The 23,419-nt window shown below is 52.1% G+C and overlaps 1 protein-coding gene across 6 annotated transcripts in view; it reads left to right on the plus strand.

Annotated features, from left to right (window-relative positions):
• Positions 1-16,107, plus strand: part of PLEKHA7 (pleckstrin homology domain containing A7) — a 208,825-nt gene extending 192,718 nt beyond the window's left edge. For 2 of the 6 annotated variants that reach the window (XM_081798510.1, XM_081798514.1), the window contains 9 exons: positions 1,360-1,548; positions 1,648-1,765; positions 3,792-3,895; positions 4,388-4,588; positions 7,416-7,574; positions 10,001-10,134; positions 10,923-11,065; positions 12,631-12,741; positions 14,671-16,107. In XM_081798510.1, coding sequence (XP_081654636.1) covers positions 1,360-1,548; positions 1,648-1,765; positions 3,792-3,895; positions 4,388-4,588; positions 7,416-7,574; positions 10,001-10,134; positions 10,923-11,065; positions 12,631-12,731 — 1,149 coding nt within the window. In that variant the 3' untranslated portion in view covers positions 12,732-12,741; positions 14,671-16,107. Of the gene's footprint in view, positions 1-1,359; positions 1,549-1,647; positions 1,766-3,791; positions 3,896-4,387; positions 4,589-7,415; positions 7,575-10,000; positions 10,135-10,922; positions 11,066-12,630; positions 12,742-14,670 lie in introns of those variants that run through there. The other 4 variants (XM_081798511.1, XM_081798512.1, XM_081798513.1 and 1 more) reach the window with 4 other exon arrangements.
• The last annotated feature ends 7,312 nt before the right edge of the window (positions 16,108-23,419 follow it).

The raw sequence follows: 23,419 nt of genomic DNA on the forward strand, positions 1-23,419 counted from the left end.
TGGATAATTTCCTGGCCCTTTTTTTTTTTAATTTTGCTACCCGTGTCTAAACACTTGAGTTTTGCCTATGCGCGGTACTGTATTCTTCTGTATCTTGAACCTTGTCTTCAACATTATGTTTGTGAGACTTATCCACATTGTTGCAGGTAGCTATAGTTCTTTCATTTTTATTTGGCTTATTTTCTTGAATTTAATGTCACTTACTTTTCTATTAGATAATATTCTCAAAGGGCACAAAATCAAAAGATACAAAAAAGTATATAATAAAATGTCTCTTCCCACCCTCCATCTTTTCTTTAGTCCAAGGCAGTTTTGTGTTTGTGTCAATGTTTTATGTTTCTCTTTCTGGGGAACTTTTTAGAAATTGATGATTCCAGGACACTGTCAGGGTTGGAAGCCGCTGATGCTCAGAGAGCGTGTGGGTATCTGGGACAGGAGGCTTAACTTTCACACAATAGTGAACTGTGTCACTTTACTAGAATGCTGATAAACCTTCATAGAGCAAGCTTAAGCACGCTTTTCTGACCTTTGCAAAATCCTGAAAAACAAAGCAAAATTAAACTAAGGAAGGGGGGGCAGTTAGGAAGGATGGTCCCTGGTTCCAGGAGTGGGTGTTCGTGGCAGTCAGGGGCCAGGCTGTTGGTCTGTGCAGAAGCCACAGCCCTCAGAGAGAGTTTATTAGGGGGTGGGGGGTCAGTTTCAAGGAAAATAGTTCTATTCATCACTACCCAGGGAGTGGGCTGCCAGGAAGGCAGTGGTGAGTCACCCGTTGCTGACTGCTTATTCAGTCCCTGAATCAGGAAGGAGGAAATATTTTGTAGCCACCCACATTTCTGATAGAAAGGGCATGGACAGGGGATGTAGACTGTCCTTGCTCAGATGGCAACCTGTTAAAGGATCCAGAGACCATGCAGGGACAATGAGCCAGCTCAGTCTGAGAACTTTGGAGTGGGGTAGATGTTTGTTCTCCAGGCGGTGGTGGTGGTGTGCTGTCATAGACATACAGATAAGCACAGAGTTACCAGCCTATTCCCCCCTCCCCACCTTGGTACGCTTCAAGGAAGTGGAGTAAGACCACGGACCCAGGAGACCGGATTTTGTATAGGTAACGCTTTGAAAAGTGGAAAATGAGTGAATTGAAGGGAAGAGTAGGATTAGAGCCGAGGCATCCCCCTTCTTTGCAGCTCATCCAGGGGAAATGTTGGCATCCCTGGGCTGAAGTGGTCCTACTCTGCAAGCCTGAGGTGGCCTGCTCGGGCCTGCTCCAGTCTTTTGGGCCACCACTTCAGTGGTGCCACCAGGCATCTTCCCTCCAGCTCCCTCTAACCGGGCACTGATTCTGGTTCTTTTTCCGAGTAGGAAGACGAGGCACCTCCCCGGCCCCCACTCCCTGAGCTCTACAGTCCAGAGGACCAGCCCCCGGCTGTGCCACCTCTGCCAAGGGAGGCCACTGTCATCCGGCACACTTCAGTGAGGGGTCTGAAACGCCAGTCGGACGAGAGGAAGCGAGACCGGGAGCAGGGGCAGTGTGTGAATGGGGACTCAAGGGTGAGCAGGGGGGACCCCTGGGGCTGCCCTGCTGTGTGTGAGGGGAGGGAAGGTGGCGTGACCCTGGGCAGGTACGACAGCCTCAGACTCTGCCCACAGGTGGAGCTCCGGTCATACGTTAGTGAGCCTGAGCTGGTGACTTTCAGTGGGGACATGGCCCAGCCCTCCCTGGGACTAGTGGGCCCTGACAGCAGGTACCAGACACTGCCAGGCAGAGGTAAGGCAAGCCTGTCCATGGAGGCTTTCTGGGAACCCCCGCTACTACCATACCACTGCTCCCCGGTCGCTCACCGTGTACCTTACACCCTTCTGCCTGCCGCTTGGGGCCTCAGCATGGGCAGCAGTTGTCAAGGAGACTCTGGGCTGCAGGGAGGGCCTGTCCTTCCTTCCTCTGGCCCACATCCTGATTCTCTTCCGCTTTTATTACATCTGCCCCTGGAAGTAATGATAATAGCAATTACTTTAAAGCCCAGCACAGTTCCAGGCTCTTTATATTCACCTAGTTAATATTTATAATAATTCTATGAAGGAAGTACTATTATCATCATCCCCATTATAGAGATAAGAGAACTAAGACTCAGAGAAATTAACTAACTTGCCAAATAGCCAGCAAGTGATGGAGCCAGAATATGATCCCAGTGTTCTGGCTCCAGAGCCATGCACCCTGCAGGCTGGGATGTTGGGTGACTGCCATCAGTTTGGCCATCTCAGGCCTTCCAGAGGGATTTTTGCTCTCCTGTATCACTGCAAGACTCCATGCGTCCTTTCTTTAAACAAACACGCTTTTCTCAGTTGGGCCGCCTCCTCGCTGTTCTCCCCTATCCCTTCAAGATGGGGATGGGAACAGACTTAGGCCCTTAGGGTCTCCCATACCCCCTTTGTCCCCATAGCAGACCCTCTTCTCAGAAATCCCCTTAAAGGGAGGTCTGACCTTTTTGCATCTGGGTGTCCTGGAATCCCTGAGCAGGCTGACCACACTCCTTCCATCTGTTCCTCACCTGATCGTCCTGTCTGCTCCCTAAGGTGGGCGGTCAAGTGCTTTCCCCACCGGCCGGGTGCAGAAGCAGAAGGAGCCACAGCTGTGGTTCTGGCACCTGCAGGGTTCTGAGACTCCCAGCCCGCCGCACTGCCTTGGCATGCTATGGCCTGAGCTGGTCCCTGGAGGGTATAGGCTCTGGACTTTGCTGAAGGGGGCCACAGCAGCCCTTGGCACTGTGCCCAGGGACGCTGTTCCCTTAATTCAGTATATCAATGACAGTGTTAGTAGTATTTGGGGCAGGACAGTTCTTTGTTGCTCAGGATTCTCTTTGCATTGCAGGGCACTGATCGTTCTTTTCCCTACGTGCTAAGTGCTAGTGGTGTCCTCAGTCGGTGTGATGCCCGTTTCCAGATGTCAGGGACCACCGCTGATCAGAACTGGTGTTAGTGGAGAAAGCACAGGCGGTGGCACCAGCCGGCCAGGGTGACATGATTTCTCTAAGCCATAGGACCCAGACATGGGAAGCACATGGTCGATGATACTCCTACCATGTGACTTTGGACAAGTTCCTTGACCTCTCTGAGCCTTAGACTGTGCATCTCTACAATGGTCAGGTAATGCTTACGTGGTCAGGCCAGTGGAACAAAATCTATATAAAACACGTCGCACAGTGCCTGCCTGTTACATAGTTAAGTGCTCAATAAATACTTGGTGCTGCTGCTTTTCCTTCCTTCATTTATTCATTCAGTCATTCAGTCAGTCGGTCAGGCAGGCATTGTTAAATTTGCAGGCTAGTTGGACAGGTGTGTTGGCACTGTGCTCAGTGCGGTAACCAATGCATATACTGAAGGATATAGAGGATAATAAATTCTGCTGGGGCATTTGGGAAGGCTTCACACAGGCAGGGCATGCAGGTTCGGTCATGCAGGATGCATAGGAGTGCATCAGGAAAAAAGTATGAAGGGCATTCCTACCCCTTCATCCTTTCTACCTGCCAAGCAGCCCAGGTCTTCTGCATGTGAAGGAAGACTAGGGTGGTCTATAGAGCTCCAGGGATGCTGTTCCCCACTGGGGACAAAGAGCACCTCTGGGTTGACCCCTCATCCTCTACCGAGCCTTTCTCTTCTAGGCCCTGGGGAAGAAGAAGAATGGGTTGTTGGCTAGGTCCTCATGGTCCCCTCTCAGGAGTGGGAGGTGGTTCAGGCGGGGCTGGTGGCCTGTCCACCCCATCGCAAATAATTTGCACTTCTCTTTCCTCATTAAGGGCTCTCGGGGTCCACATCAAGACTCCAGCAGTCGTCCACCATTGCTCCCTACGTCACGCTCCGGAGGGGTCTAAATGCCGAAAGCAGCAAGGTGACCTTCCCTGTGAGTGGCCTTGAGAGGGAAGGGCTCTGAGGTGGATGGTGACTGGCAATCCTGTGAGCCCCAGGGATGGCCTCTGAGGTGACCTCAGCCCCTCCTGAGCTCAGGGTCCCTGTCACCATGTGCTCAGTGATACCTTTCCCACTGCCCACCTAGAAGGACATCATCTGGCTCTCTCCATTTCTTGAGGACCACCCCTCATCTTTCTCTCCTGCCTTTCAGGCTCACAGGAGGAGGGTACTCAGAAAGTCGGTACCCTGAGTTCTGGCCCCATCACATGCTACCTGTGTGTCCAGCTGGACAGACCTGGGCCTCAGTGTCTGCATCTGCAGAATGGGGTCCTCTCCAGAGAGCCTGAATGTGCTTAGAGGAGCTAGAGTGTGCGTGCGTGTGTGCGTGCGTGTGCATGTGCGTGTGAGAGAGAGAGGATAGGAATGATGGCTGCCCTCTGGGTCCCAGCCCAGCTGTGCTGCCTCTCACCCTCCTGCTCCGCAGAGACCCAAGAGTGCCTTGGAACGCCTGTACTCAGGGGACCACCAGCGGGGCAAGATGAGTGTGGAGGAGCAGTTGGAGCGCATGAAGCGGCACCAGAAGGCGCTGGTCCGGGAGCGCAAGAGGACGCTGAGCCAAGGAGAGAGGACGGGTCTGCCCTCGTCCCGCTACCTCAGCCAACCTCTCCCCGGAGATCTCGGCTCAGTATGTTAGGAGGGTCCAGGCAGGTGGGGCTGGGACGGGGAGCAGAGCTTCCCCGAGTTCCCCAAACACACATGAACATCACACCCCGGAGAGAGTAGGCTTTCCACCGAGATGGTTCAGAGAACACCCCACGGGCTGTGTGTCCACAACCCGGGCCACTTGTGTGACCTGGTCAGAGGGTGGGTGATCTGGAATCAGAGAAGGAGTGAGGATGTCACGGCAGGAGCCTAGCAGCCAGAGAAAATGTCCCAAGTTTGTTCCCCAAGCTGAACTTGAGAGAGGACTTTGTAGCATTTGGAGTCTCAGCTGGATCAAGGACTTGGGAGTACAGAGTTCAGGAATGAAGGAGGAAGATGGTGATATGATTTGGTGAGGAGGAGTGCAAGCCAGCCAGCCTCCCAGACCTCTGAGCGATGCCCTGCGGAGCAACTGAGCACAGGGTCGGGCTCCACAGCCCTGAGGGCTGGCGCTCTCCCCCAGCTTGTGGTGCTGGCAGGCCTCATGGTGCCCCCCAAGAGCCGGGGGAGACCTGTGCTGCCCCCTGGTGTGCTTGCGGGCACTGCACCCTGCCCACAGTCCCCTTCTGTCCCTTTGGGAAACATTCCATTTGACTTTTCCCTGTTGTTTGAAATCACGTGTTTCCCTAGCCCTCTAGCCAGACTGCTCTTTCCCTAATTCATTGCACAAGCTCTTTTGCTTTTAGTGTTACCGCTCATTGCCTCTCTAATCCTGCCTGATTGTGTTGACGGAAGCTTCTAATTTGCGTTGAACATTCCCTAACGGGCCTGTGCTCTTTGTTACCAGGCTTGTAATAGCAGCTCTTGTCTCCGTAGCCTAGCTAGCACTCCCATGTGTGACTCACCTTTCTGCTGCCCCCATGATGCAGGCCTACTGACTCATAATTCACTTAACCCAAAAGCCGCCCCACAAGGCTGAGCCAACCTGCTGCCTGAGGGCCGTGATCATGGGCAGAGGTCTAGGCATTATGAGTTGATCAAAGTCCATGCCTTACACCTGGATGGTAGACACAGGCTTCAGAGATTGCACATTTAAATAAATCCTACCAAGTCTAAAGTGGTTCAGTGTTAATTCTTCCAGTCCCATTGCACAATTTCTTATGGAAAACTTTTTGTGTTTCTAGTATATAATAATTTGAACAGATGCCAAGATATGTTCTGTATTCAGAGGGCCTCTCTGTAGCTGTTAGCACAGACACCAAAGGGGTAAGACCCAGGACACTCATATCCTGAAAAGCTGCAAAGCCAGTAACTTTTAAACTTTATAAGCAAATGTCATTTGGGGTAACACTGACCTTTTACAACCTGATGTCTCAAATGTAGAAAGATTATCTAAAAATCGTAACTTGAGTATCTTGTAATTTTTCTCTTAAAAAAGACTTGTGTAAGTCTCTGCATCAACGCCAATAAACGTGTTGCTTAATGACAATGGATTGGCGTGGTTCTTCCCCAGGATACATCACAGAGTCCAGTGAACTTTTGCTGTTTGTGGAAACAATCAGGCTGGGTTTCAATGAGGACTTGTCTCTATTTGGGGCATTTGTGAGCATGTAAGAAAATGCGCATTTTCTTTGGGAATCATTAAATTAACTTTTCTTCCTTAAAACTTCAAATGCCTAATCCTTTCATACCGTAATTGGAAATCATCACCTAAGAGCAATTACATTGGCTTCAGTCGGTATTGAGAGCTTGTGCATGAATGGGTGAAATGTGCCGATAGAGCTATGGGTTTGGGGCTTTGGGGTCACTTGAGGGGGCATCAAAGACAATCATGACCACTTGGAGCTCTGTGAGATGTATGGGGTGGGATGGAGGAGGTCTGCTGGGATGAAGAAGCATCTGCTTGGTTTCTGCTCAAGAAAAGAGAGGCTTTGAGCCTGTTCCCTCCTCTCAACAATCTGCTCAGTGTCAAAGGTCTGTGAGGACATAGACCATAGATGATTTGAAAGGCCCCTCTAGAGTTGCAGGGTTTCGTCTGGGTCTTAAAATGGCCAGTTTAGTTTTTCCCTCTGTGAAGAGATGCTTGTTACATAGCTGATACTAAGGAAGAGCCTGGGAAATGTTGCATTTGATTTAGCATTTCAATTTTGTGTAGTTTCATTTTTTTTCTAACTTAAAACATCTGCCCCCAGATAGATGTCTGGGTAAGCAGCAGTTTAGCTGCCTCCCTAGGCCCAAGCTAGACCTTCCCTACCGTGATGTGGGTGCAATATCCCTCACCCCTAAATGTATCCTCTTGGGAGTACCCATTAGAGAAGGTCTTGGCTATTGGTACGTGCTTACCAGGGCCTCAAAGGGCTTGTTTTTTCCATCATTTCTGAGCTGAGTTATATGGCTCCCGAACCAGAAAGCCTTCTACAAGCTATGGGGCAGCTTCTCTGGAGCTCTGTTGCAGGCTCTGTTTTGGGGTCACCCTCTTAGACCTAGAAACTTCCTGTATCTCTGGGGACCATTGTGAGTCTGAAGTCATGGGTCTCAGAACTGGGCCCTAGAGGTATATGTGTGAATCCTTTGGGGGCGCAGATGGGAGAGAAATTAGCAGCCTGGCATCCGGCCATATAAATGGGGGCAGAGGTCTCCTCCATTACATGAGTTTACAGCACCCTGCAGGGACCATCTATGTCCCACAACTACAACCTTGTTTTAGAGATGAGGCTGAGGGGCTCATGGTCACACGGCTTTATCCCAACGGGTCACAGGCCCCCTTCCCAAGGACCCCAGTGCCTGCAGGCCCCATCCGAAAGGGGACAAGCCTGGCTCTTTTAGCAGTCACGAAGTGACTACACTTAACCTTCTTGTTCTGTTGCCAGTGGAAGCGTGAGCAGGACTTTGACCTGCGGTTGCTGGAACGGGCCATGCAAGGGGAGAGAAAGGACAAGGAGGAAAATGGCTGGTTGAAAGTGCAGGCCATGCCTGTCACTGAGGTGGACCTGGAGCCTCAAGACTATGACTTGGACATCAGCAGAGAGGTGAGGGCAGGGTCTTCCTTCGTGTCCCCTCAGGAGAAATAGCCTTTGGCTCATGGCCTGACCAACCCTCCCAGTGGCACTGGGTCGGGGTGCGGCGGCGGGGGGGGGGGGGGTTGTCCTGAATGGGGACAAGGCTCAGCTTCAGTGCGGCCAGGAGAATGGATGAATAGCGGCTCAAGGCAATAAAAGGAGCCAAGACATTTTTTTTTTTAAAGATTATTTATTTGTTTTTGAGAGAGAGAGAGGATGAGCAGAGAGCGAAGCAGACTCCCTGCTGAGCAGGGGACTGGAAGCGGGACTCAATCCCAGGACCCTGGGATCATGACCTGAGCTGAAGGCAGACACATAACAGACTGAGCCATCCAGGCGCCCCAGAGCCAAGGCATTTTGATGCAGATTCAGATCTATCGATCTCTCTATCTCCATAATTGAGGGCAAGTCATTTAACTTCTCTGAGCCTTGGTTTCCTTGACAGTAAAGTGGTTGTGGTGAGGAGGAAGTGACTCAGCACGTTGCCTGGAGGATGAGCAGTGGTCAGAAAACCATGAGCACAGGGCCTGGCATGTAGTAGGCATGTGACATGTAGTAGGCATGTGATGAGATGTTGTTATTGGGAAATGCTCCCCGGAAAACTAGGAGTTGGCCTTGCGACTGGCCAGTGAGGCCAACTTGGGAAATTAGACGTGGGGGGGCAGGGGGCTGGTTTGTGGAGGCGAGCAGGGTTGAAAAATGACAGGTGAAATTTCCAGCCCTGGAGGAGCCTCGGAGACCTGCGTAGTTCTGGTCTGAGTTCTTCTAGTGCCCTCTGGTGGCACAAATGCATCATGACTGGCCAGGCCCAGAAAAGCAAGTAACCCCTGGGTCTTCTATCATTCAGGAATGTGTCTTACCCAAGGGAAGAGCAAGGAATTAAGAGGGTGACAGGCTCAGGGTCTTCAAGACACGGGGAGGTCTCCTGTGGCCTATATTGTGCCGTTTGTAAGCTCTGTAGAACAGTGTCTATGGCTGTTCGGTTCATCTCTGTGTACTTAGTGCCTAGCACAGGGCCTGGCGCGTAGTAGGTGCTCTGTAAATATTTCCCAAGTGACAGCTCTGTTGAGTGAAGTACACAGAGGTCCACAGATACCCTACAAATATTTGTATGAGGACTTGGCGTGCCCTGAAACTCTATGAGAGGAAATGTTCTCGCTACTTGAAGGATAGATTTAGCAGGGTGTGGGAAAATTAATACCTGTGGAGTTGCTCTGGGGTCAGCTGGGGCTCCAGAGGTTAAGGAAGCTGGTCCCCCACCCTCAGACCTTTCCCCTTTGGCACCTCTGCAACAACCAAAGGTCTGTGCTTTCTCAGATTCACACAAGAAGCTTCTCCCTACTGCTTTGGCAATGGAAGTATGCTTCGCGGTGTCCTAATTGGCCTGCCAGCCAGGGGAAAAAGTCCTTTCTTATCTCTAACCTAAATCCCTCCTGCTACAATGTAATCTACTTCCTTCCTCTGGATCTGCCCTCATTGGAAATAACAGAAAAGAGCTGATTTCTTGCCATCTTTGACCAGAATGAAAGGTTCTGCCTGGGTTTAAATTCAAGTCCAGATCTGCCCTGGGATTGGATTTAGCTTGTTTTTAGAAGCTTCAACCAACCTCATTTTAATGTGCTTTTGTAGTTCAAGGAGGAAGAAATTCCCTGGGGTATGCAAAAGTTGCCTTTAGCATTCTGAGTTTAAGCAGGGTGTCAGCAGGCTGAGGTTGCTGCTGGGCTCACATCAGAGACTGGTTGGGGGGAGCTGGGGACATGTCCTCTTGCGACCAGTGGATACTGCATGGCTGCTTACTGTAGAGCAGAGGAGCTTCTGTAGGGACAGAAAGCATTATCACTTCCTTTCATCCACCCACCCAACCACCCACCCAAGGAGTATTTGCTAAAGGGCTACTGAGTGTCAGGTCCCTGCACTAGACAGCAGAGAGACAAACAGAAAACAGGACGGGATACCAGGGGTGGAGTGGGGAGGGGCAGGGAAGACTTCTGGAAGTGAGGTCCAAAGGGTCACAAGGAGTGGAGTGAACAGAAGAACATCCCATGCAGAGGAAAGAGCAGGGGCAGAGACCACACGGTGGGTCAGTGTGGCTGTGTAGGTTGGCAGGGCTCAGCTCATATTGAAGGCGGCATTAAGGATAATCATTTTATCCTGAGGGCTTCCGGTCTTGCTGTCTTGCCTTTCCCCTTCCCTTCCCTTGGCCTGAAGGAGGTTATCTGGTGTGGTGGAAAGAACACAGTTGAGATCCCGACTCCACAGTGGACTGCATTGATCTCAGCAAGTTACTTAACTCTGTGGGCTCTGTGTGCTTCCTTGTGCTGGGGAACAGGGCGAGGAGCAAGTTTTAAACCCAATATCTGAGCCCCCCTGCCACTGCCGCCCGGTCCTTTCCTCAGCTGGCCAAACCAGAGAAAGTCTCCATCCCTGAGCGTTACGTGGAGCTGGACCCTGAGGAGCCGCCCAGCCTTGAGGAGCTGCAGGCGCGGTATCGCAAAGCCGAGAAGATCCGCAACATCCTTGCTCGTTCCAGGTCAGCTCTTACGATGCTCGAGTCTTGACAGCCTGCTAGGCCGACCCCGGGGGTGTCTCTACTACCTGGGCCCTGGCCTAGGCTGACTAGGGTGCATGTTTTGCCAGGTCCCTGACTCAGGTAAGCCCTGTTTATTGCAAAGGGCAGGCTGGCTCTCAGAATGGCACCAGTGGATCTGTGAGGAGGCTTGCTAGGTCATCTGCAAGTCCTGAAATACGCAATAGAGGGCCACCCTGGTCCTTTGCCCCCAGATCTGTGTCTTGTGATGCTGGCAAATGTAGGGAGCGGAGCCAAGTGTGACAGTGAGGTGGACACAGCTGGAGATCGACCCCAAGGCTGGTCCTCCGGAGTTAGAGCCTATGTTCCCTCACACAGATCCCTAGACCAGAGCCAGGGGCTCAGCCTTGTCCTGAGGTGCCAAAGGCCTTGCCCACTTCCCTGGAGGCCAGGACGGGAGGCTTTCCTATCTCCCCAGCCCCTGGAGCTTCAGAAGCATAAACCTGGTATTGGAGGGCCTCTCAGAGTTAGATTAGCCTTTTCATTTCAGGATTTAATAGGAACGCAGAGCTGGCACTCTCTTCTTAAGGCCGTGATCCCCCAGAGGAGGAACAAAGCTGTGGCTGGGTGTTTGGGAGAAGCACATACACCTTTGTCTAGAGAGAAAGGGCACTGTGTTTATCTGATGCCCCCTAAAAGGGTGAGAGCCTCTAGGCCAGGGAGACCCTCCTCTTCTGGGGCAGACGCTGGGGCGGGGAGTGCCCATAGCCTGCTTTCTGGCCCTCCTGCAGCATGTGCAACCGGCCGCCACCCTCAGGCCAGGACCGGAACAGCGTGGCCGACCTGGACTCGCAGCTGCTGGAGCAGGCGCGTATCATCAACGTCTCCCACACGCTGGCCTCTGAGGCCTCCCGGCGCAGCAAGCAGGTGGCAGGTGAGGCCAAGGAGGCCGGCCTCCAAGTCTGGCTCCCACTCGCTGCTTGGGCTCGGAGCCCAGCATGGCCTGTCAGGGAGTCTGCAGAAAACCAGCTGGTAGTTGAAGGGCAGTGGCATGTTCTCCTGTCCCACAAACACCCCAGGGCTTGGGAGGTGAGGTGGGGCAGGGCGGGTGGTGGGAGAACTGAGGCTCAGGAGTGTCAGAGGCAAGAGGTCCGGGAGAGGGTGTCTCTAGCTGCTTCTTAAATCTGGGAGTGGTGCTGCTGTTCAGCTTTCTCTGAGAATGTGGGTTAAGAACAGGTTTTTCTGGGGCCTCAGGGGCCAAGGCGAAAGTTTCTGGCTTCACGAGAAAGGGGGCAGGAAAGCACTGGTGTTTGGATTTCTTGCTGGGGCAAGGTAAAGGGGGCCCCTCTAGTCCCCCCTGAAGCCCCTGCTTTGGCTCCCAATCAGAGCCACTGTCCCCTTTGTCAGAGTGGACTGTGCCAGTAAGCAGGACTTGGGAAGTGGGACTTTGCTGGCCAGTGGGGAAAAAATGTCACCATGGGATGGGAAGGGGCATGTGTGCATGTGCACACGTGTGTGTATGTGTGTGTACAAGGCTTTCTCTTCAGCCAGGAAACAGACGCGTGGCTCCTCCCTCCCACATCTCTGCTCCCCGTCTGTGCCCTCCCAGTTGACCCAGTGCTATTTGTCCCCCAGATGCAGGGGCCACTGTGTGTCTGGGTAGTGCCCATGGCCGGGTGTGCGCTAGGCCTTCCAGGGAGGGTGTGATCATAGAGCCTGAAATGCTGTCGCAGCCCCCCTGGGCCCCCAACCCTGGCCAAAGGGTCTGGAAGTGATGAAGGGTGGGGCCTGCTGGACCCTGAGGGGACCGGCTCTGAAAGTCTGGTCTGAGGAGCAGAGCTTGAACATCACTTCGAGAAGCCAGGGGAGTAGCCTCGGGCAAGGGGAAAGCTGTTTCCTGTTCCCCCCATGCTGTGATCCTGCAGAGTCCCTGCAGTCCTTGCTGTCCTCACTCCTTTGAAGACATGCTAAGTGGGCTGAGCCGGTGGTTGGTGTGGCTGGGGAGACCATAGAAGACTCACCCAGACCCCTCCTCCCAGTGATCCTGGGGGCTCCCTGTGGCCCATCGTGGTCATTTTGACTCCTTTCCATGTGGAGGGGTCCAGCAGGGATACTCCCCCTGCCCACACCGTGAGGTATCTAGCCTGTGCTTGCCCTACCCACGTGGACCTCGGCTTCCATATGGCTGGCAGGCAAGCCTGCCCTGGCGCACACCCTGCAGGCACTTAGCAGGGCCTCCTGCACCTCCCCACCGAGTGGCCCCCTTTGCCGCAGCCTTTCCTTACTCTGGCTCCCTCTCTCTAGCTCAGGGGCATATCTGGGAACTGCAGGCTGGTGCCAGCCGGGCCCCCACCGGGCCCCATGGGTGTGCTGCCCAGGCCATTAGTGGTGGGCAGCGCGGCCCACGCCCCTGCAGCCCTGCCGAGTGTGCGGCATCTGGTGCTGCCGGGAGCAGATGAGGAGCCTAACGCCCCGCTTAATTCCTGTGTGCCCGTCTAGCGCAGCAGCTGGCCCTCTTCCCGCCTAAAGCCCCCCTGTCCTCCAGGACGGTGCCACCTTACCCCCCCTTAAGCAACGGACTCCACTACACCTTTGTCTAACACCTTCCAAGTAAGAGCCCTGCCTGGCCTGCCCCTCCCCTAGCGCCGAGCATGCCCTCCCCTCCCCTCGGCCGCCGCCGGGATGATCGCAGTGCCACCTGCTGACGCTTCCTGCTTCCTTCCACAGGCAAAGCGGCCGCTGGGGAGACCGCCCTGGACTGGCAGGCGGGTGGGGGATGGATGGTTTTTAGGAACTCAGCTCTCAGTGGCTTTGCTACAGGAGAGGCTGGGTGATCCAAGCCCCCTGCTTCCCTGAAATAGAAGCTACAACGGTATTCCCTCTCCCCAGCTCTCGTCCCTGCAGGGAGCCCAGTGCCCCAAGGGACCAGTGCAGGCCAGGCTGCCAGCTTGGGGTGGAAGAGTTAGTCTCAGCCTCTCCGGGCTTTGGCCAGAGAATTGGAAGAACTGGAAGACCAGAAAAATCCCGGAAACGGGCCCAGTGAGGAGGTGGAGGCTCACTCCAGGCCAAATGGAATTGGTGTTGGAGCAAGGACTAGGACTGCCCTTTTCGGCACTTGAGCACCTCAGGAGGGGAAGAGGAAGGGAAGCTTCAGGGGGAGGCCACCCAAGGCAATGTGAAGTTGGCCCTCAGCATTCAGAATGTTCTGGGACCACTCCTTGTGGGGCCTCCCCATGAGAGCATTTAGTGATGAGAGGCAGGGAGGGATTAGGAGTCAGGAGGCCCAGCTTCTGGTCCAGTCTTGTGGTGAGTCCATGGCCCGAGCCCACTTGCCTCACCCGGACAGGGGAGGGCCAGACCGGAAGTCTCAGCAGTCCTCGCCCTGACGTTCCATCTTGCCATCAGTTTGTAGGGCTTCCCTCTCTTTCCTCCGTTTGTACTGAACGGTTGGCAAGGTGAGTACCTGCTATGTGCCAGGCATTATGCTAAGCCTCTCCTTCGATCCACACAACCACCCTATGAAGATACTCACCCCCATTTTATAGATGAGGAAATGAAGCTCAGAGACCTTGAGGGACTTGCCCAAGGAGTTGAAGCTGTGTCAGAGCCAGGGTTTGAACCCTTACGGTGCAGGTTCAGAGCCTTTGTTCCCTGTCACCACTGTGGACTCACCTGGGCCATGCCCAGGAGCTCTGGGTGTCTGCAGAAGGGAGGGACAGAGAGTGTGTGCATTGGGGTGGGGGGTTCGTGATTTTCAGCAGGTGTCCCCCAGCCTGGTGCCCTGCCAGCCTGAGGGTGGAAGGAAGAGGTTGGCCTGCTTGGGCCAGGCTCTCGGAAAGCGTGCATTAGAGACCCCGCGACTGAAGAACCACAGGGAAATGCTCCAGCCACGTCCTTTGTAAAGGCCACAGGGACCTGTTGGGGCCACAGTAGGGTGTGTGGATTTCTCCTGGAGATTTGAGTGTGGTGACACCATGCCAGGCCACGGAGAGGCCAGGGAGAGGCGCTGTTCCTCCAGGCTTTTGACACCCCCGTAGTTGTGAGATAGGCCTTTAATGCTTTTTTCAGAGTGCATCCACATTCCCGTTTGCCCTCCTGTTAGGGTAAATACTCATTAGGAGGTGGGTATGACCATTCTGTTTTTAGGTTAAAAAAATGAGACTCATGGAGGCTGAGAGCAAGCGTTACTCAGAGTGACTCAGTGAGTGAAGGGCAGGGCCAGAACTGACCCCAGAGTCCTCTTTGCTCAGGCATTTTGCCCTATCAGAGCAGAGACCCAATCTAGGGGCCAGCATGTGTCTGGCAAAACTTTCTGGAAGTGGTAGGAGTGAAGAAAGGGTGGGGCCCAGGGCCCATGAGTCCTAGAAGCTGAGGGTCCCCCAGCAGCGGCCGCATTGCCCTAGCCCCCTGCTCAGCTGCTCTCTGTCTTGTCAGCCTGCCATTCCCTGTCGTGTGCGTAACAGACATGCCCACTGCCTGCTACCCAGATGTGGGCTGGGATCCGGCCAGCCCCTCACTGTGTCCTGTGCTTTTTGCCAGCCCAGGCAGTGACTGACCCGTGACCCAGCGTGCAAAGGAGAAGTCTGGAGCCAGGGACCCAGTGGAACCAGTTTCTTCCGAGAAGATTGATCTTTCTTCCCCCAAGGAAACCCCTTCCAGCTCAGCAGGGGTTCTGGCTGGAGGAAGGAGGAGCCCGCCAACTGTGGGGAGTTCACCATAGGGCTAGGTCCTAACAACCACCCACCCCCCCGATTTGTTTTAGTTCAGACTCCTTTTTACATATGACAAAGGCACTTTTGATACACACTGTAAAATACTGACGACGCTGTATTTTAGAATCAGGGTATATTTTATAATGTTCACCTCAAGGGCTGAGTGGCTGGAAAAGGTGAGGATGCAGGATTTGGGAGCTGCACATACAGATTCAGGTACCGTGTGGGTGGTAGGTGTGTGTTAGGGAGAAGGGCGGGGCAGGCAGAGGCCAGTCCAACATCCAGTGAACTCAGGTGAAGGTTGGATTTGATATGTGCTTCCAGTGGAGCCCAGCACTGGGCTCATTGGCATGCTATCTGGGGGAAGAAGGGTCCTTAGCTGCAGAGGTCATCTGTCCCTGACCTAGCCAGATGACCAGCTCTGAACGGGGAAGCTCCACCGGGCTGCCATTTGGAGCCCAAGTCTGCGCCTTGGCCCTTGGGTTTGGTTTAGGGGCAGTAGTGTATTTAAGAGCTTTGGCTCCCAACCTGTTCATGAGGCTCTCTCAGCAAAGGGCTCTTCTTGGGAAAAACAGAACAGTTTGCTTTAATTAAAAAAAATATATATATATACATTTTGAAATACAGAAAAGGTGAGAGGAAGCACCTTTTGTTGTATCATAAGCAATAAACTTCACACTGGGTGGCGTCTACCTAAAAACTCCCTGACTCCACGCTATGCAGTGATAGGGCTTTGCTGCCTGCCCTGGAGCACCTAGGTCAGCTTCCCCAGGACATGGGCCTGGTGGCCAGAGGGCAGGCAATGTGCCCCCAACATCCCTGATGGAAGGCAGTAGGATTTGGACTTGACTTCCAGTCTCCAGAGAGGAGGGGGCTGCCAAGCCAGGCGCAGTGTTTGTGGCCCTTTAGTTAAGTCATGAGCTCATGATATTCTGCATACAGAAAATGATGTTTTAAGAAAAAAAGAAAAAAAAAAAAACCTCCATTGGGTGGGGCCACACTTTAAATGAAAATTTGTCTTTGACTATGGTCGGGAAAAAAAAAATCTTAACTATATTTAGACATTGCTGTCTATTTTTAACTAACTCCATATGCTGCCAGGATCAACTTCATGACATTTGCCAAAATAAGATTTTATTTTTGCCTTTATAAGATTTTGTTGGAAAAATGAAATGAATATTTTGCAAGAAAAAGTTAATTTAAATAAAAGTGTAATGGTTTGCAAAACAAAAAATGTGATGTACAGATTAAAATATTAACCTGATATGCTTCCTGCTTCTTGCTGGCTCTGTCCTCATGAGTGGCCTGTATCAATTTTTTTCCGTTTCTTTAGAAAATCCCCAGTGTCAGCTCTCGATCTTGCTTGTGTTCACCTATGAAAAGTTTCTCCTGCTGACAGTTCTTTTTTTTTTTGCAGATTTTATTTATTTTGAGAGAGAGACAGAGAGAGAGAACGCATGCACATGTGAAGCAGGAGGAGGGGCAGAGGCAGAGGGAGATAGAGAATCTCAAGCAGAATTCCACCCCAAGTGTGGAGCCCAGCACAGGGCTTGATCCCAGGACCCTGAGATCACAAACTGAGCAGAAACCAAGAGTCAAACGCTCAACCGACTGAGCCACCCAGGCACCCCTGTTTTGTTTTTTCTTTTTTTTTTTTTTTTTAATGTTTTATTTATTTATTCATGAGAGGCAGAGAGGCAGAGGCAGAGGGAGAGGGAGAAGCAGGCTCTGCACTGAGCAGGGAACCCGATGCGGGACTCAATCCCAGGACCCTGAGATCATGACCTGAGCCGAAGGCAGACGCCCAACCATCTGAGCCACCCAGGTGCCCCTGCTGACAGTTCTTGACACTTGATTGACTTCAGAGGCCCTGGGGGAGGAAGGCCTGTGCTTCTGGGCCCTTGGCGGGGCTTCAGCATTTGCCCACAGTGGCTGCCCACCTCCACCCCAGTCGAGGGGCCTCCGGGCTGTGGACTCCCACGTGGGGTTGGTTTGGCAGGCAGACTGCAATCCAAGATAGCAAGAGGGACGCCAGGGGACCCTTTCCAATCCACACGCCGCCAGCTCGTTCCAGTGAGGTGGGTTAGTGACGGACCATTGCAACCTGGCTTTGTATTTAATTCATTTTGACTTGTGATGTAGGCTTAAAACAGAAGCCAGGAGGCCAGTTCAGCTTGGGGATGTGTGTATTTCCAAGTTTGTTGTTACGGCAGTTTTTCTCTATTGCCAAGAAGAGCACCCAAGGTTTAGAGGGAGTTTCCAACTATTTAAACTGGGCAGAATAGATTCCAAGGCATTCTGAGCAGGGAACACTGCTGCTTTTTAGCTACTGATCTCTTTTTGAATTTTAAAATAACAAAACTCCCTGGTTTTAAGCATTATTTGGAGATCTCTTCATAACAGATGAAAGAGGTTGGGCGGGGGAGGGAGGCATGGGAGAGCAGAGATTACTCAATAACTGAGTGCAAAAGTTAAAAAATTAAAAAAAAAGATACAGGAACCAGTACCCCCTACACACAGGGTGGCCATCGGTAGACACAGACTTTTTTTTCAGCGAAAACATGTCCACGTTTTTCTTCTGTTTGTTGGTCTCAGTTTCTGTTTCACACATACAATCCTGTGTAGGAGGGAACGAGGCAGCTCCCTGTTCTCTCCAGCTCCAGCCAGGAGAAGGGGTAGTCTCTTCTGTAAGAACTGTGACCCAAACTTCAGTCTACAGAGAGCATGACAGGCCCTCAATTCAGACTCCATGAAGAGCACGTGTGGTTTGGAAGAGGCATGCTCCAGCCACGTCATGCGTAAGCAGGCAACAGGGCCCGTTCTCAACCCTCTCAAGAGGATTCATTACTTGAGGTAAGATGGGGCCACCTGTGAAAGCACGTGCCAACTGGGGACCTTCCAGGTGGGGACCAGTCCGGAAAACCCCACGTGGCCTAGCGATTCCAGCTTTGCTTCTTAACAGGGGCACAGGGCCTGAGCAGAGTTTGATTGATTGATTGATTTTTGTTTTTTTTCTGAGCAGAGTTTTAAACAGTGGGATCGTGATTGACAAATGTTGCTTCTCCTGCATCCATTTGCGACATCCCCTCCCAAGTTATAACTTTAAATTGATTTCAGGATGTCTATCTAATTTTAGCAGGAACAATGGGAACACTTTGGGATCTAGTATGCAGTGAGGGTTAGGGATAATTCCCACTTTAGCTTCCTGAACTGCCCAGGTCCTCAACATGTCCAGGGCATTGTTTCAGTGATTAAAGCTGAGTTGCACCTGCATTTCTGAGTGCACATGAAATAGAGGTCCCCAGACTAGTGTAGATGCTGAAAACCTTTTGTTTGCTCCCCATCATCAACTTCTCTGCCTGCCGTCATGGCTGGCTGTGAGAGTAGAAATTTCCCTGAGCCTGTTTGCCTCCCTCTAACCCCTTGGCTGTGGTCTTCCATTACACTGGGTTCTCTAGAATTTTCCTGGCTATTAAAGATTATAGCCCAAGGCCAGGGAAGCCTCTATCTGCCCAAAGTCAGTTTGGGGATGGCAGGGGTGGGGGTGGATGTGGACCCTGGCTCAGCTAGACAAGAACCCATTTTGGGCTTTGGAATTTTCCTCCACCCGTGGTTACAGTACTCCATGGCAAGTCCTTTTGTGTTCACACCAAGGGTGAGAAAGAAGCAGCAAATTATTTGTCTAATCCACAAATCACATTTCTGAGACATGGTAGGCAAATTCTGGGAGCCCCCTGCTTCTGATTCAGCATCAGACGCCGGGATGCTTGAGGGACTTTGCCCATGTGGGTTTCGTGCTGTTATGAAAAGAACAAAGAGACAAGGCTGGGGGGTTGGGAAAAAATGGCAGCCCTTCCCGGCCCGGTAAACACACCATTGCTTTGCCGCCTCCACTCCAAAGGCTATCGCTTTCATTGCTCTCCGAGCAAAGAAACCTTTCTTCAGAGCGAGTGGCGAGGTACAAAGGCAGAGTACAAAATGTGTGCACATCACAGTCCCTGCAATTCTGTTTGAACAAGCATATTGATTGGGTCTGACCGTTACATTTTTTCCCTATTATTTGAAAAGGTGCATCTAAGTGTAGTGAATTGAACCCATGGAGCTGAACTTTCCATGAAAACTTCTCGAGATATTTCTTTAGTTCAAAGCTTTTGAATTTTAAAGGGCATTTTTAATATGAGTCTGTTGAGTATTCTCTGCCACAGCCCAACAAGGGATGTTAAATGCAGATGAGGCTGGAGCCAGGGCGCAAGTGGGGGTGGGCTTGCCGTGAAGGGTGCAGGTCATGGTTGGAGGGTGCGGACGAGCCCCAGAAGGGCTGGGCTTTGGAGCAGCCCCTAAAAAAGGATCCTAAAAAGGACCCCTGTGAGCTCACTGGGTTCAGCTTAGGGGTCAGAGAAGAGGCTCCCCAGCTGAGCTTCTCAAAGGCTTTTACATGGAGAGCCAGAAAAAGCACTTGCTAAGAGCTCCTCCTGATAAATGAGGGTTTTAGCCTCATGAAGGGGCTCCTGACTGCTCGGCTGCTAGCTTTCTCCCACACTCTGCTTTAGAACTGAGAGGGAATGAGACACAGTCCCTCAGCTGAGGTCACAGAGTCAGACACGAGGCTCCCATTGTCCTCAGCCCTTGGGCTGACATCACTAATCAGTCACAGATGCTTTGCCAGAGCGCTGAGCCGCATCTCGATCCTTAACCGTCTTGATATCTTGGGGCGTTTTGCTAATTCTGTGGGCTGTAGCAGTGGTTCCTCTCGCCATCCTGGCCCTGGGTCCTGGAAGCTTCCACAAAGTCTCATTTTCCCCACACATAGCAGGGGTTCTCCTCGCCCCCTGAAGGCTCACAGCCCCCTTTGAGTCCCTGGCTCACTGTTGGTCCAAATCCCTGTTTGCCTCTGGAGGCTTCTTGGATCTAGAGAACATCTCCTTCCTAGACCTCGAATCCAGGTTCAGAGGCAGACTTGTCTCTGGGAGGAGCTAGAAAATTAGGTCCTATGCCAGGAGAATGTAGACTCTGGGCATCTCAGCAAAACCCGCTTAGTGTCCTTGCCAAATCCCCAGCCTTAGAAGACTGTGGCCTGTGGAGGTCAAAACAGCGTCTGAATCACATTAGTAAGCAGTTCTTTGGGTATCTTCTCTGCCCAGAGTTGCGGGAAGACCAGCCCTCCTCAGATTCCTCCTGCCTAATTCTGGGAGCCGGCGAAGAGGTTTCCCACACACGCCAACATCTTGCTGTCACTTTCAGGCCTTCTTGCTGTTACCTGTGTTTCCTGGGACCACGTGAGACAGGTGGGCACACATGAGGGCCCAGTGACAGTAACTGCAGCTTTCGTGGCCTCTGGCCACTTATGCCCACCGTGTGGGGCCTCTGCCCAGGTCCTCCCTGGTCTTTTCAGGGCGTCCCCAGGCATATCTCACATGAGCTCACAATAGTCCTGTCAAGTTGGAGCACTTCTACTTACAGCTTCTTGATGCCTTCTGGCCCTGAGGCCACTGTCCCTGTGCCTCAGGAGAGATGCCTAGCTTGTAGCCCCCTCCCCAGGCTGCAGAGCCCTGAAGTGCCAGACAGGTGATTGTCTCTGTGGATCTTTCCCTCGCCAACCCTCCGCATCCCTCCCAGGCTGCATCTGTACATGAATGGAAGATCTTTTGCTCTCTAATTTTGTGTCTCATGGGCCCCAAAGCAGGGCTGTGCATGCTCTGGTTCACTCTGGGGAGAAGCTTCTTCAAGCTTCTACTCAGGTCCTCTGTCCATGGGGACTCACATTCTCTATGTCTCCTCCAGCTGGCCCCAGACCATGTCTTATTTCTCATGATTCTGCAGTCTGGACTGGGTTCAGCTGGGCAGATTTTCTCCATGCAGTGATTGTAGGTGTGGGATGTGCAAGGCAGGGGTTCTTCCCTCACGTGTCTGGCACCCCAGCTGGGAGCTGGCTGGGCATCTCCATCTTTCCACACAGTCTCTCCAGGCAGGTGCTTGGTCTTTGTGACAGCAGGAAGGTCTCAGGGCAGTTGGACTCTGGATCTGAGCTGCCAGCTCTGGGATTGGCATAGGGTCACTTTCTCCACATTTTCTAAACAAGGAAAGGCTCAGGGCTAGCCAGATTAAAGGGGAGGGAAATAGACTCGGCCTCCTGAAGGGTGGAGTGTGGCATGCACAGACCGGAAGGGACGGCATGGACAGTGGCCATCTTTGGAGACTATCTAGCCCAAGATCCTCTCCTCGTTCTCTTACAGCCACACTGAAGCATTTAAGAGCCCGTGTGGCTCCCTCCAGCTTTCTTTTCCTCTGCAGTGGCCATCTGGGAGCCACATATTCTGAAAAGTGCAGCCACAAGATGCAAGCTAACGGGTCCTAAGTCCCCACTTGGGAGGGGCTGCCCAGGAGAGGACCTGAGGTCTGCAGCTAACTTTGAGGGAGTGAGAAATAATGATTTATCCCTCCCGTGGGATTTTAGGCTTTCTTTGATCTGGTCACATAATCTAGCCTACCCAGATGGTAGGTATTATTCCCATACTACACACGAGAAAACTGAGGCACAATGGCTCCATGACTAGTAAGCAACTGGGTAGAAATTTGAGCTTGTATCTGACTCCAGAGAGCTTTTAATCATTATATTGGCTGCTGTTACCTTGGAAAGAGGGGTTGTCCTATGGCCTGGGATTCTGGGTCACTTGAAATAGAGTTGCATCTGGTAAGAACGGTGAGCTCATGGATAGCCTGCGGAGAGGCCTAACACAGCGCCTACTGAGCAATATGTGCTCAGCACACGCAAGCCGCCACCATGGCTGTGACTGGACAGTGAGCGTCTCCTGGGGATCCCATGGAGAGCTGTTACTTTGGCGTGCTTGACCCAGCCCTCTGTCCCTGGACTTTGGGGCTCAGAAACCAGATTTGTCAGCAGCGAGAGTTGGGCTGTTTACCCGGGCAACGATCACACTCACTGGGCTCAGAAGACAGATGGAGAAAACTGGGTGAGAACCTAACTGCCAGGCCGCTAGTGTTCACTGACACACCCCCTTCCCTTCCCGAGGCCATGTCTTCCTTGGAAGGTTGCCTCGTAGTCTTGAGACCAGGGCAGTCTTGGACAATCCTGGTGTCACTGAGCAGCATCAGCTGAGGTCCTGTCTCCACTGTAGGATGCTCCCATCCCGAGACTTGACGCCCATGTTTCTGGAGCAGGGCTTCCTCTCAGGACAGAATAAGATGCACCAGCCCTCAGGTGCTCCCTTCCCCTGTGACTGTGGCCAGCCGGTCTCCTCTTAGTAGGTTGACACCATGGAAAGGAGGCCGTCAGGAGGCAGAGGTGACAAGCACAGGCTCTGGAGCCAGGCTGCCTGGAATCTAACCCTGGTTGCTCCATTTGGTCAGCTGTGACCTTGGGCAAGTTACTTAACCTCTTCATGCCTCAGTTTTCTCACCTGTAAAATAAAGGTTTATATTAGCGACTAACCTCAGTAGAGTTGTTGTGAGGATCAAATGTTATTACACAGAAAATGCTAAGCACAGTTTCCGGCCCCACAGGAAGCATTAGAAAAAGAAATATGTTATTCACCTGCGTTTAAGTTACGATCATTTAATACATATCACGCTCTTATTCTTTGTTTACTTACTCATTGCCTGTCTCCCTCACAAGAATATATGCTTCATGAGAGCAAGGGTATTGTCTTGTTCAAATTATCTCTAGATAATTTGCCCAGAATGATGTCTGCCACAAGAAGGGGCTAAGAAATAATGTGTTGAACACTGAATGAGAGAAAGAAGTCAAGGCTTGTTGGCCAGGGAGCCTCCTCTTTTCTTCAGATGACTTTGCCTATCTCTGCTCTGCTCTGTTAGGTGTTTTATACTCTAGCCCCCGGAGAGCATCGCTATTACCCTCTTTATAAGTTCCTTGAGTAGTAGGTAAGAGGAGGGAGTGTGGAATTCAAAGCTACCCTTATTAACTCTGACCTTGGGCAAGTTCCTGAACCTCCCTAAGCTTCTATTTCCTCCTCTGAGAGATGGGAATCATAGTACCCCCCCCGTCCTAGGTGATCGTGAGGGCTGGATGAGATCACGCTTGGACACTGTTGCTGGTGTGGGAGCACTCAGCCTGTGTTCACTCTGCTGCTTTGCCCTCATGTGTGATCCTTACTGTGAACAGCGGGGCTCCAGGTGCCTCTTCCACATTTCTACCATCTCCTTTCCCTGGTTTGGCAGGATAAACAGGTTCAGGGTCATCTGTTATCCCCAGTCTGCTGTCCTCCACTGTCTGTCTGCCATTTTATTTATTTTTTAAAAGATTGATTTATTTGAGAGGGGCTGGGTAGGGGCAGAGGGGGAGAGTATCCAAGCAGACTCCTGCTGAGCCCGACACGGGACTTGACTTCACGATCCATGAGATCGGGACCTGAGCAGAAACCAAGAGTTAGGTGCTCAACCAACTGAGCCACCCAGGCGTCCCTGTCTGCCATTTTATTTTATTTTTATTTTATTTTTTTTTTAAAGATTTTATTTATTTATTTTGACACAGAGAGAGAGACAGCGAAAGAGGGAACACAAGCAGGGGGGAATGGAAGAGGGAGAAGCAGGCTTCCCGC

Source organism: Leptonychotes weddellii, chromosome 11, assembly GCF_054177405.1.
Source record: "Leptonychotes weddellii isolate Sample4059 chromosome 11, ASM5417740v2, whole genome shotgun sequence".
In the NCBI taxonomy this organism is placed as follows: domain Eukaryota; kingdom Metazoa; phylum Chordata; class Mammalia; order Carnivora; family Phocidae; genus Leptonychotes; species Leptonychotes weddellii.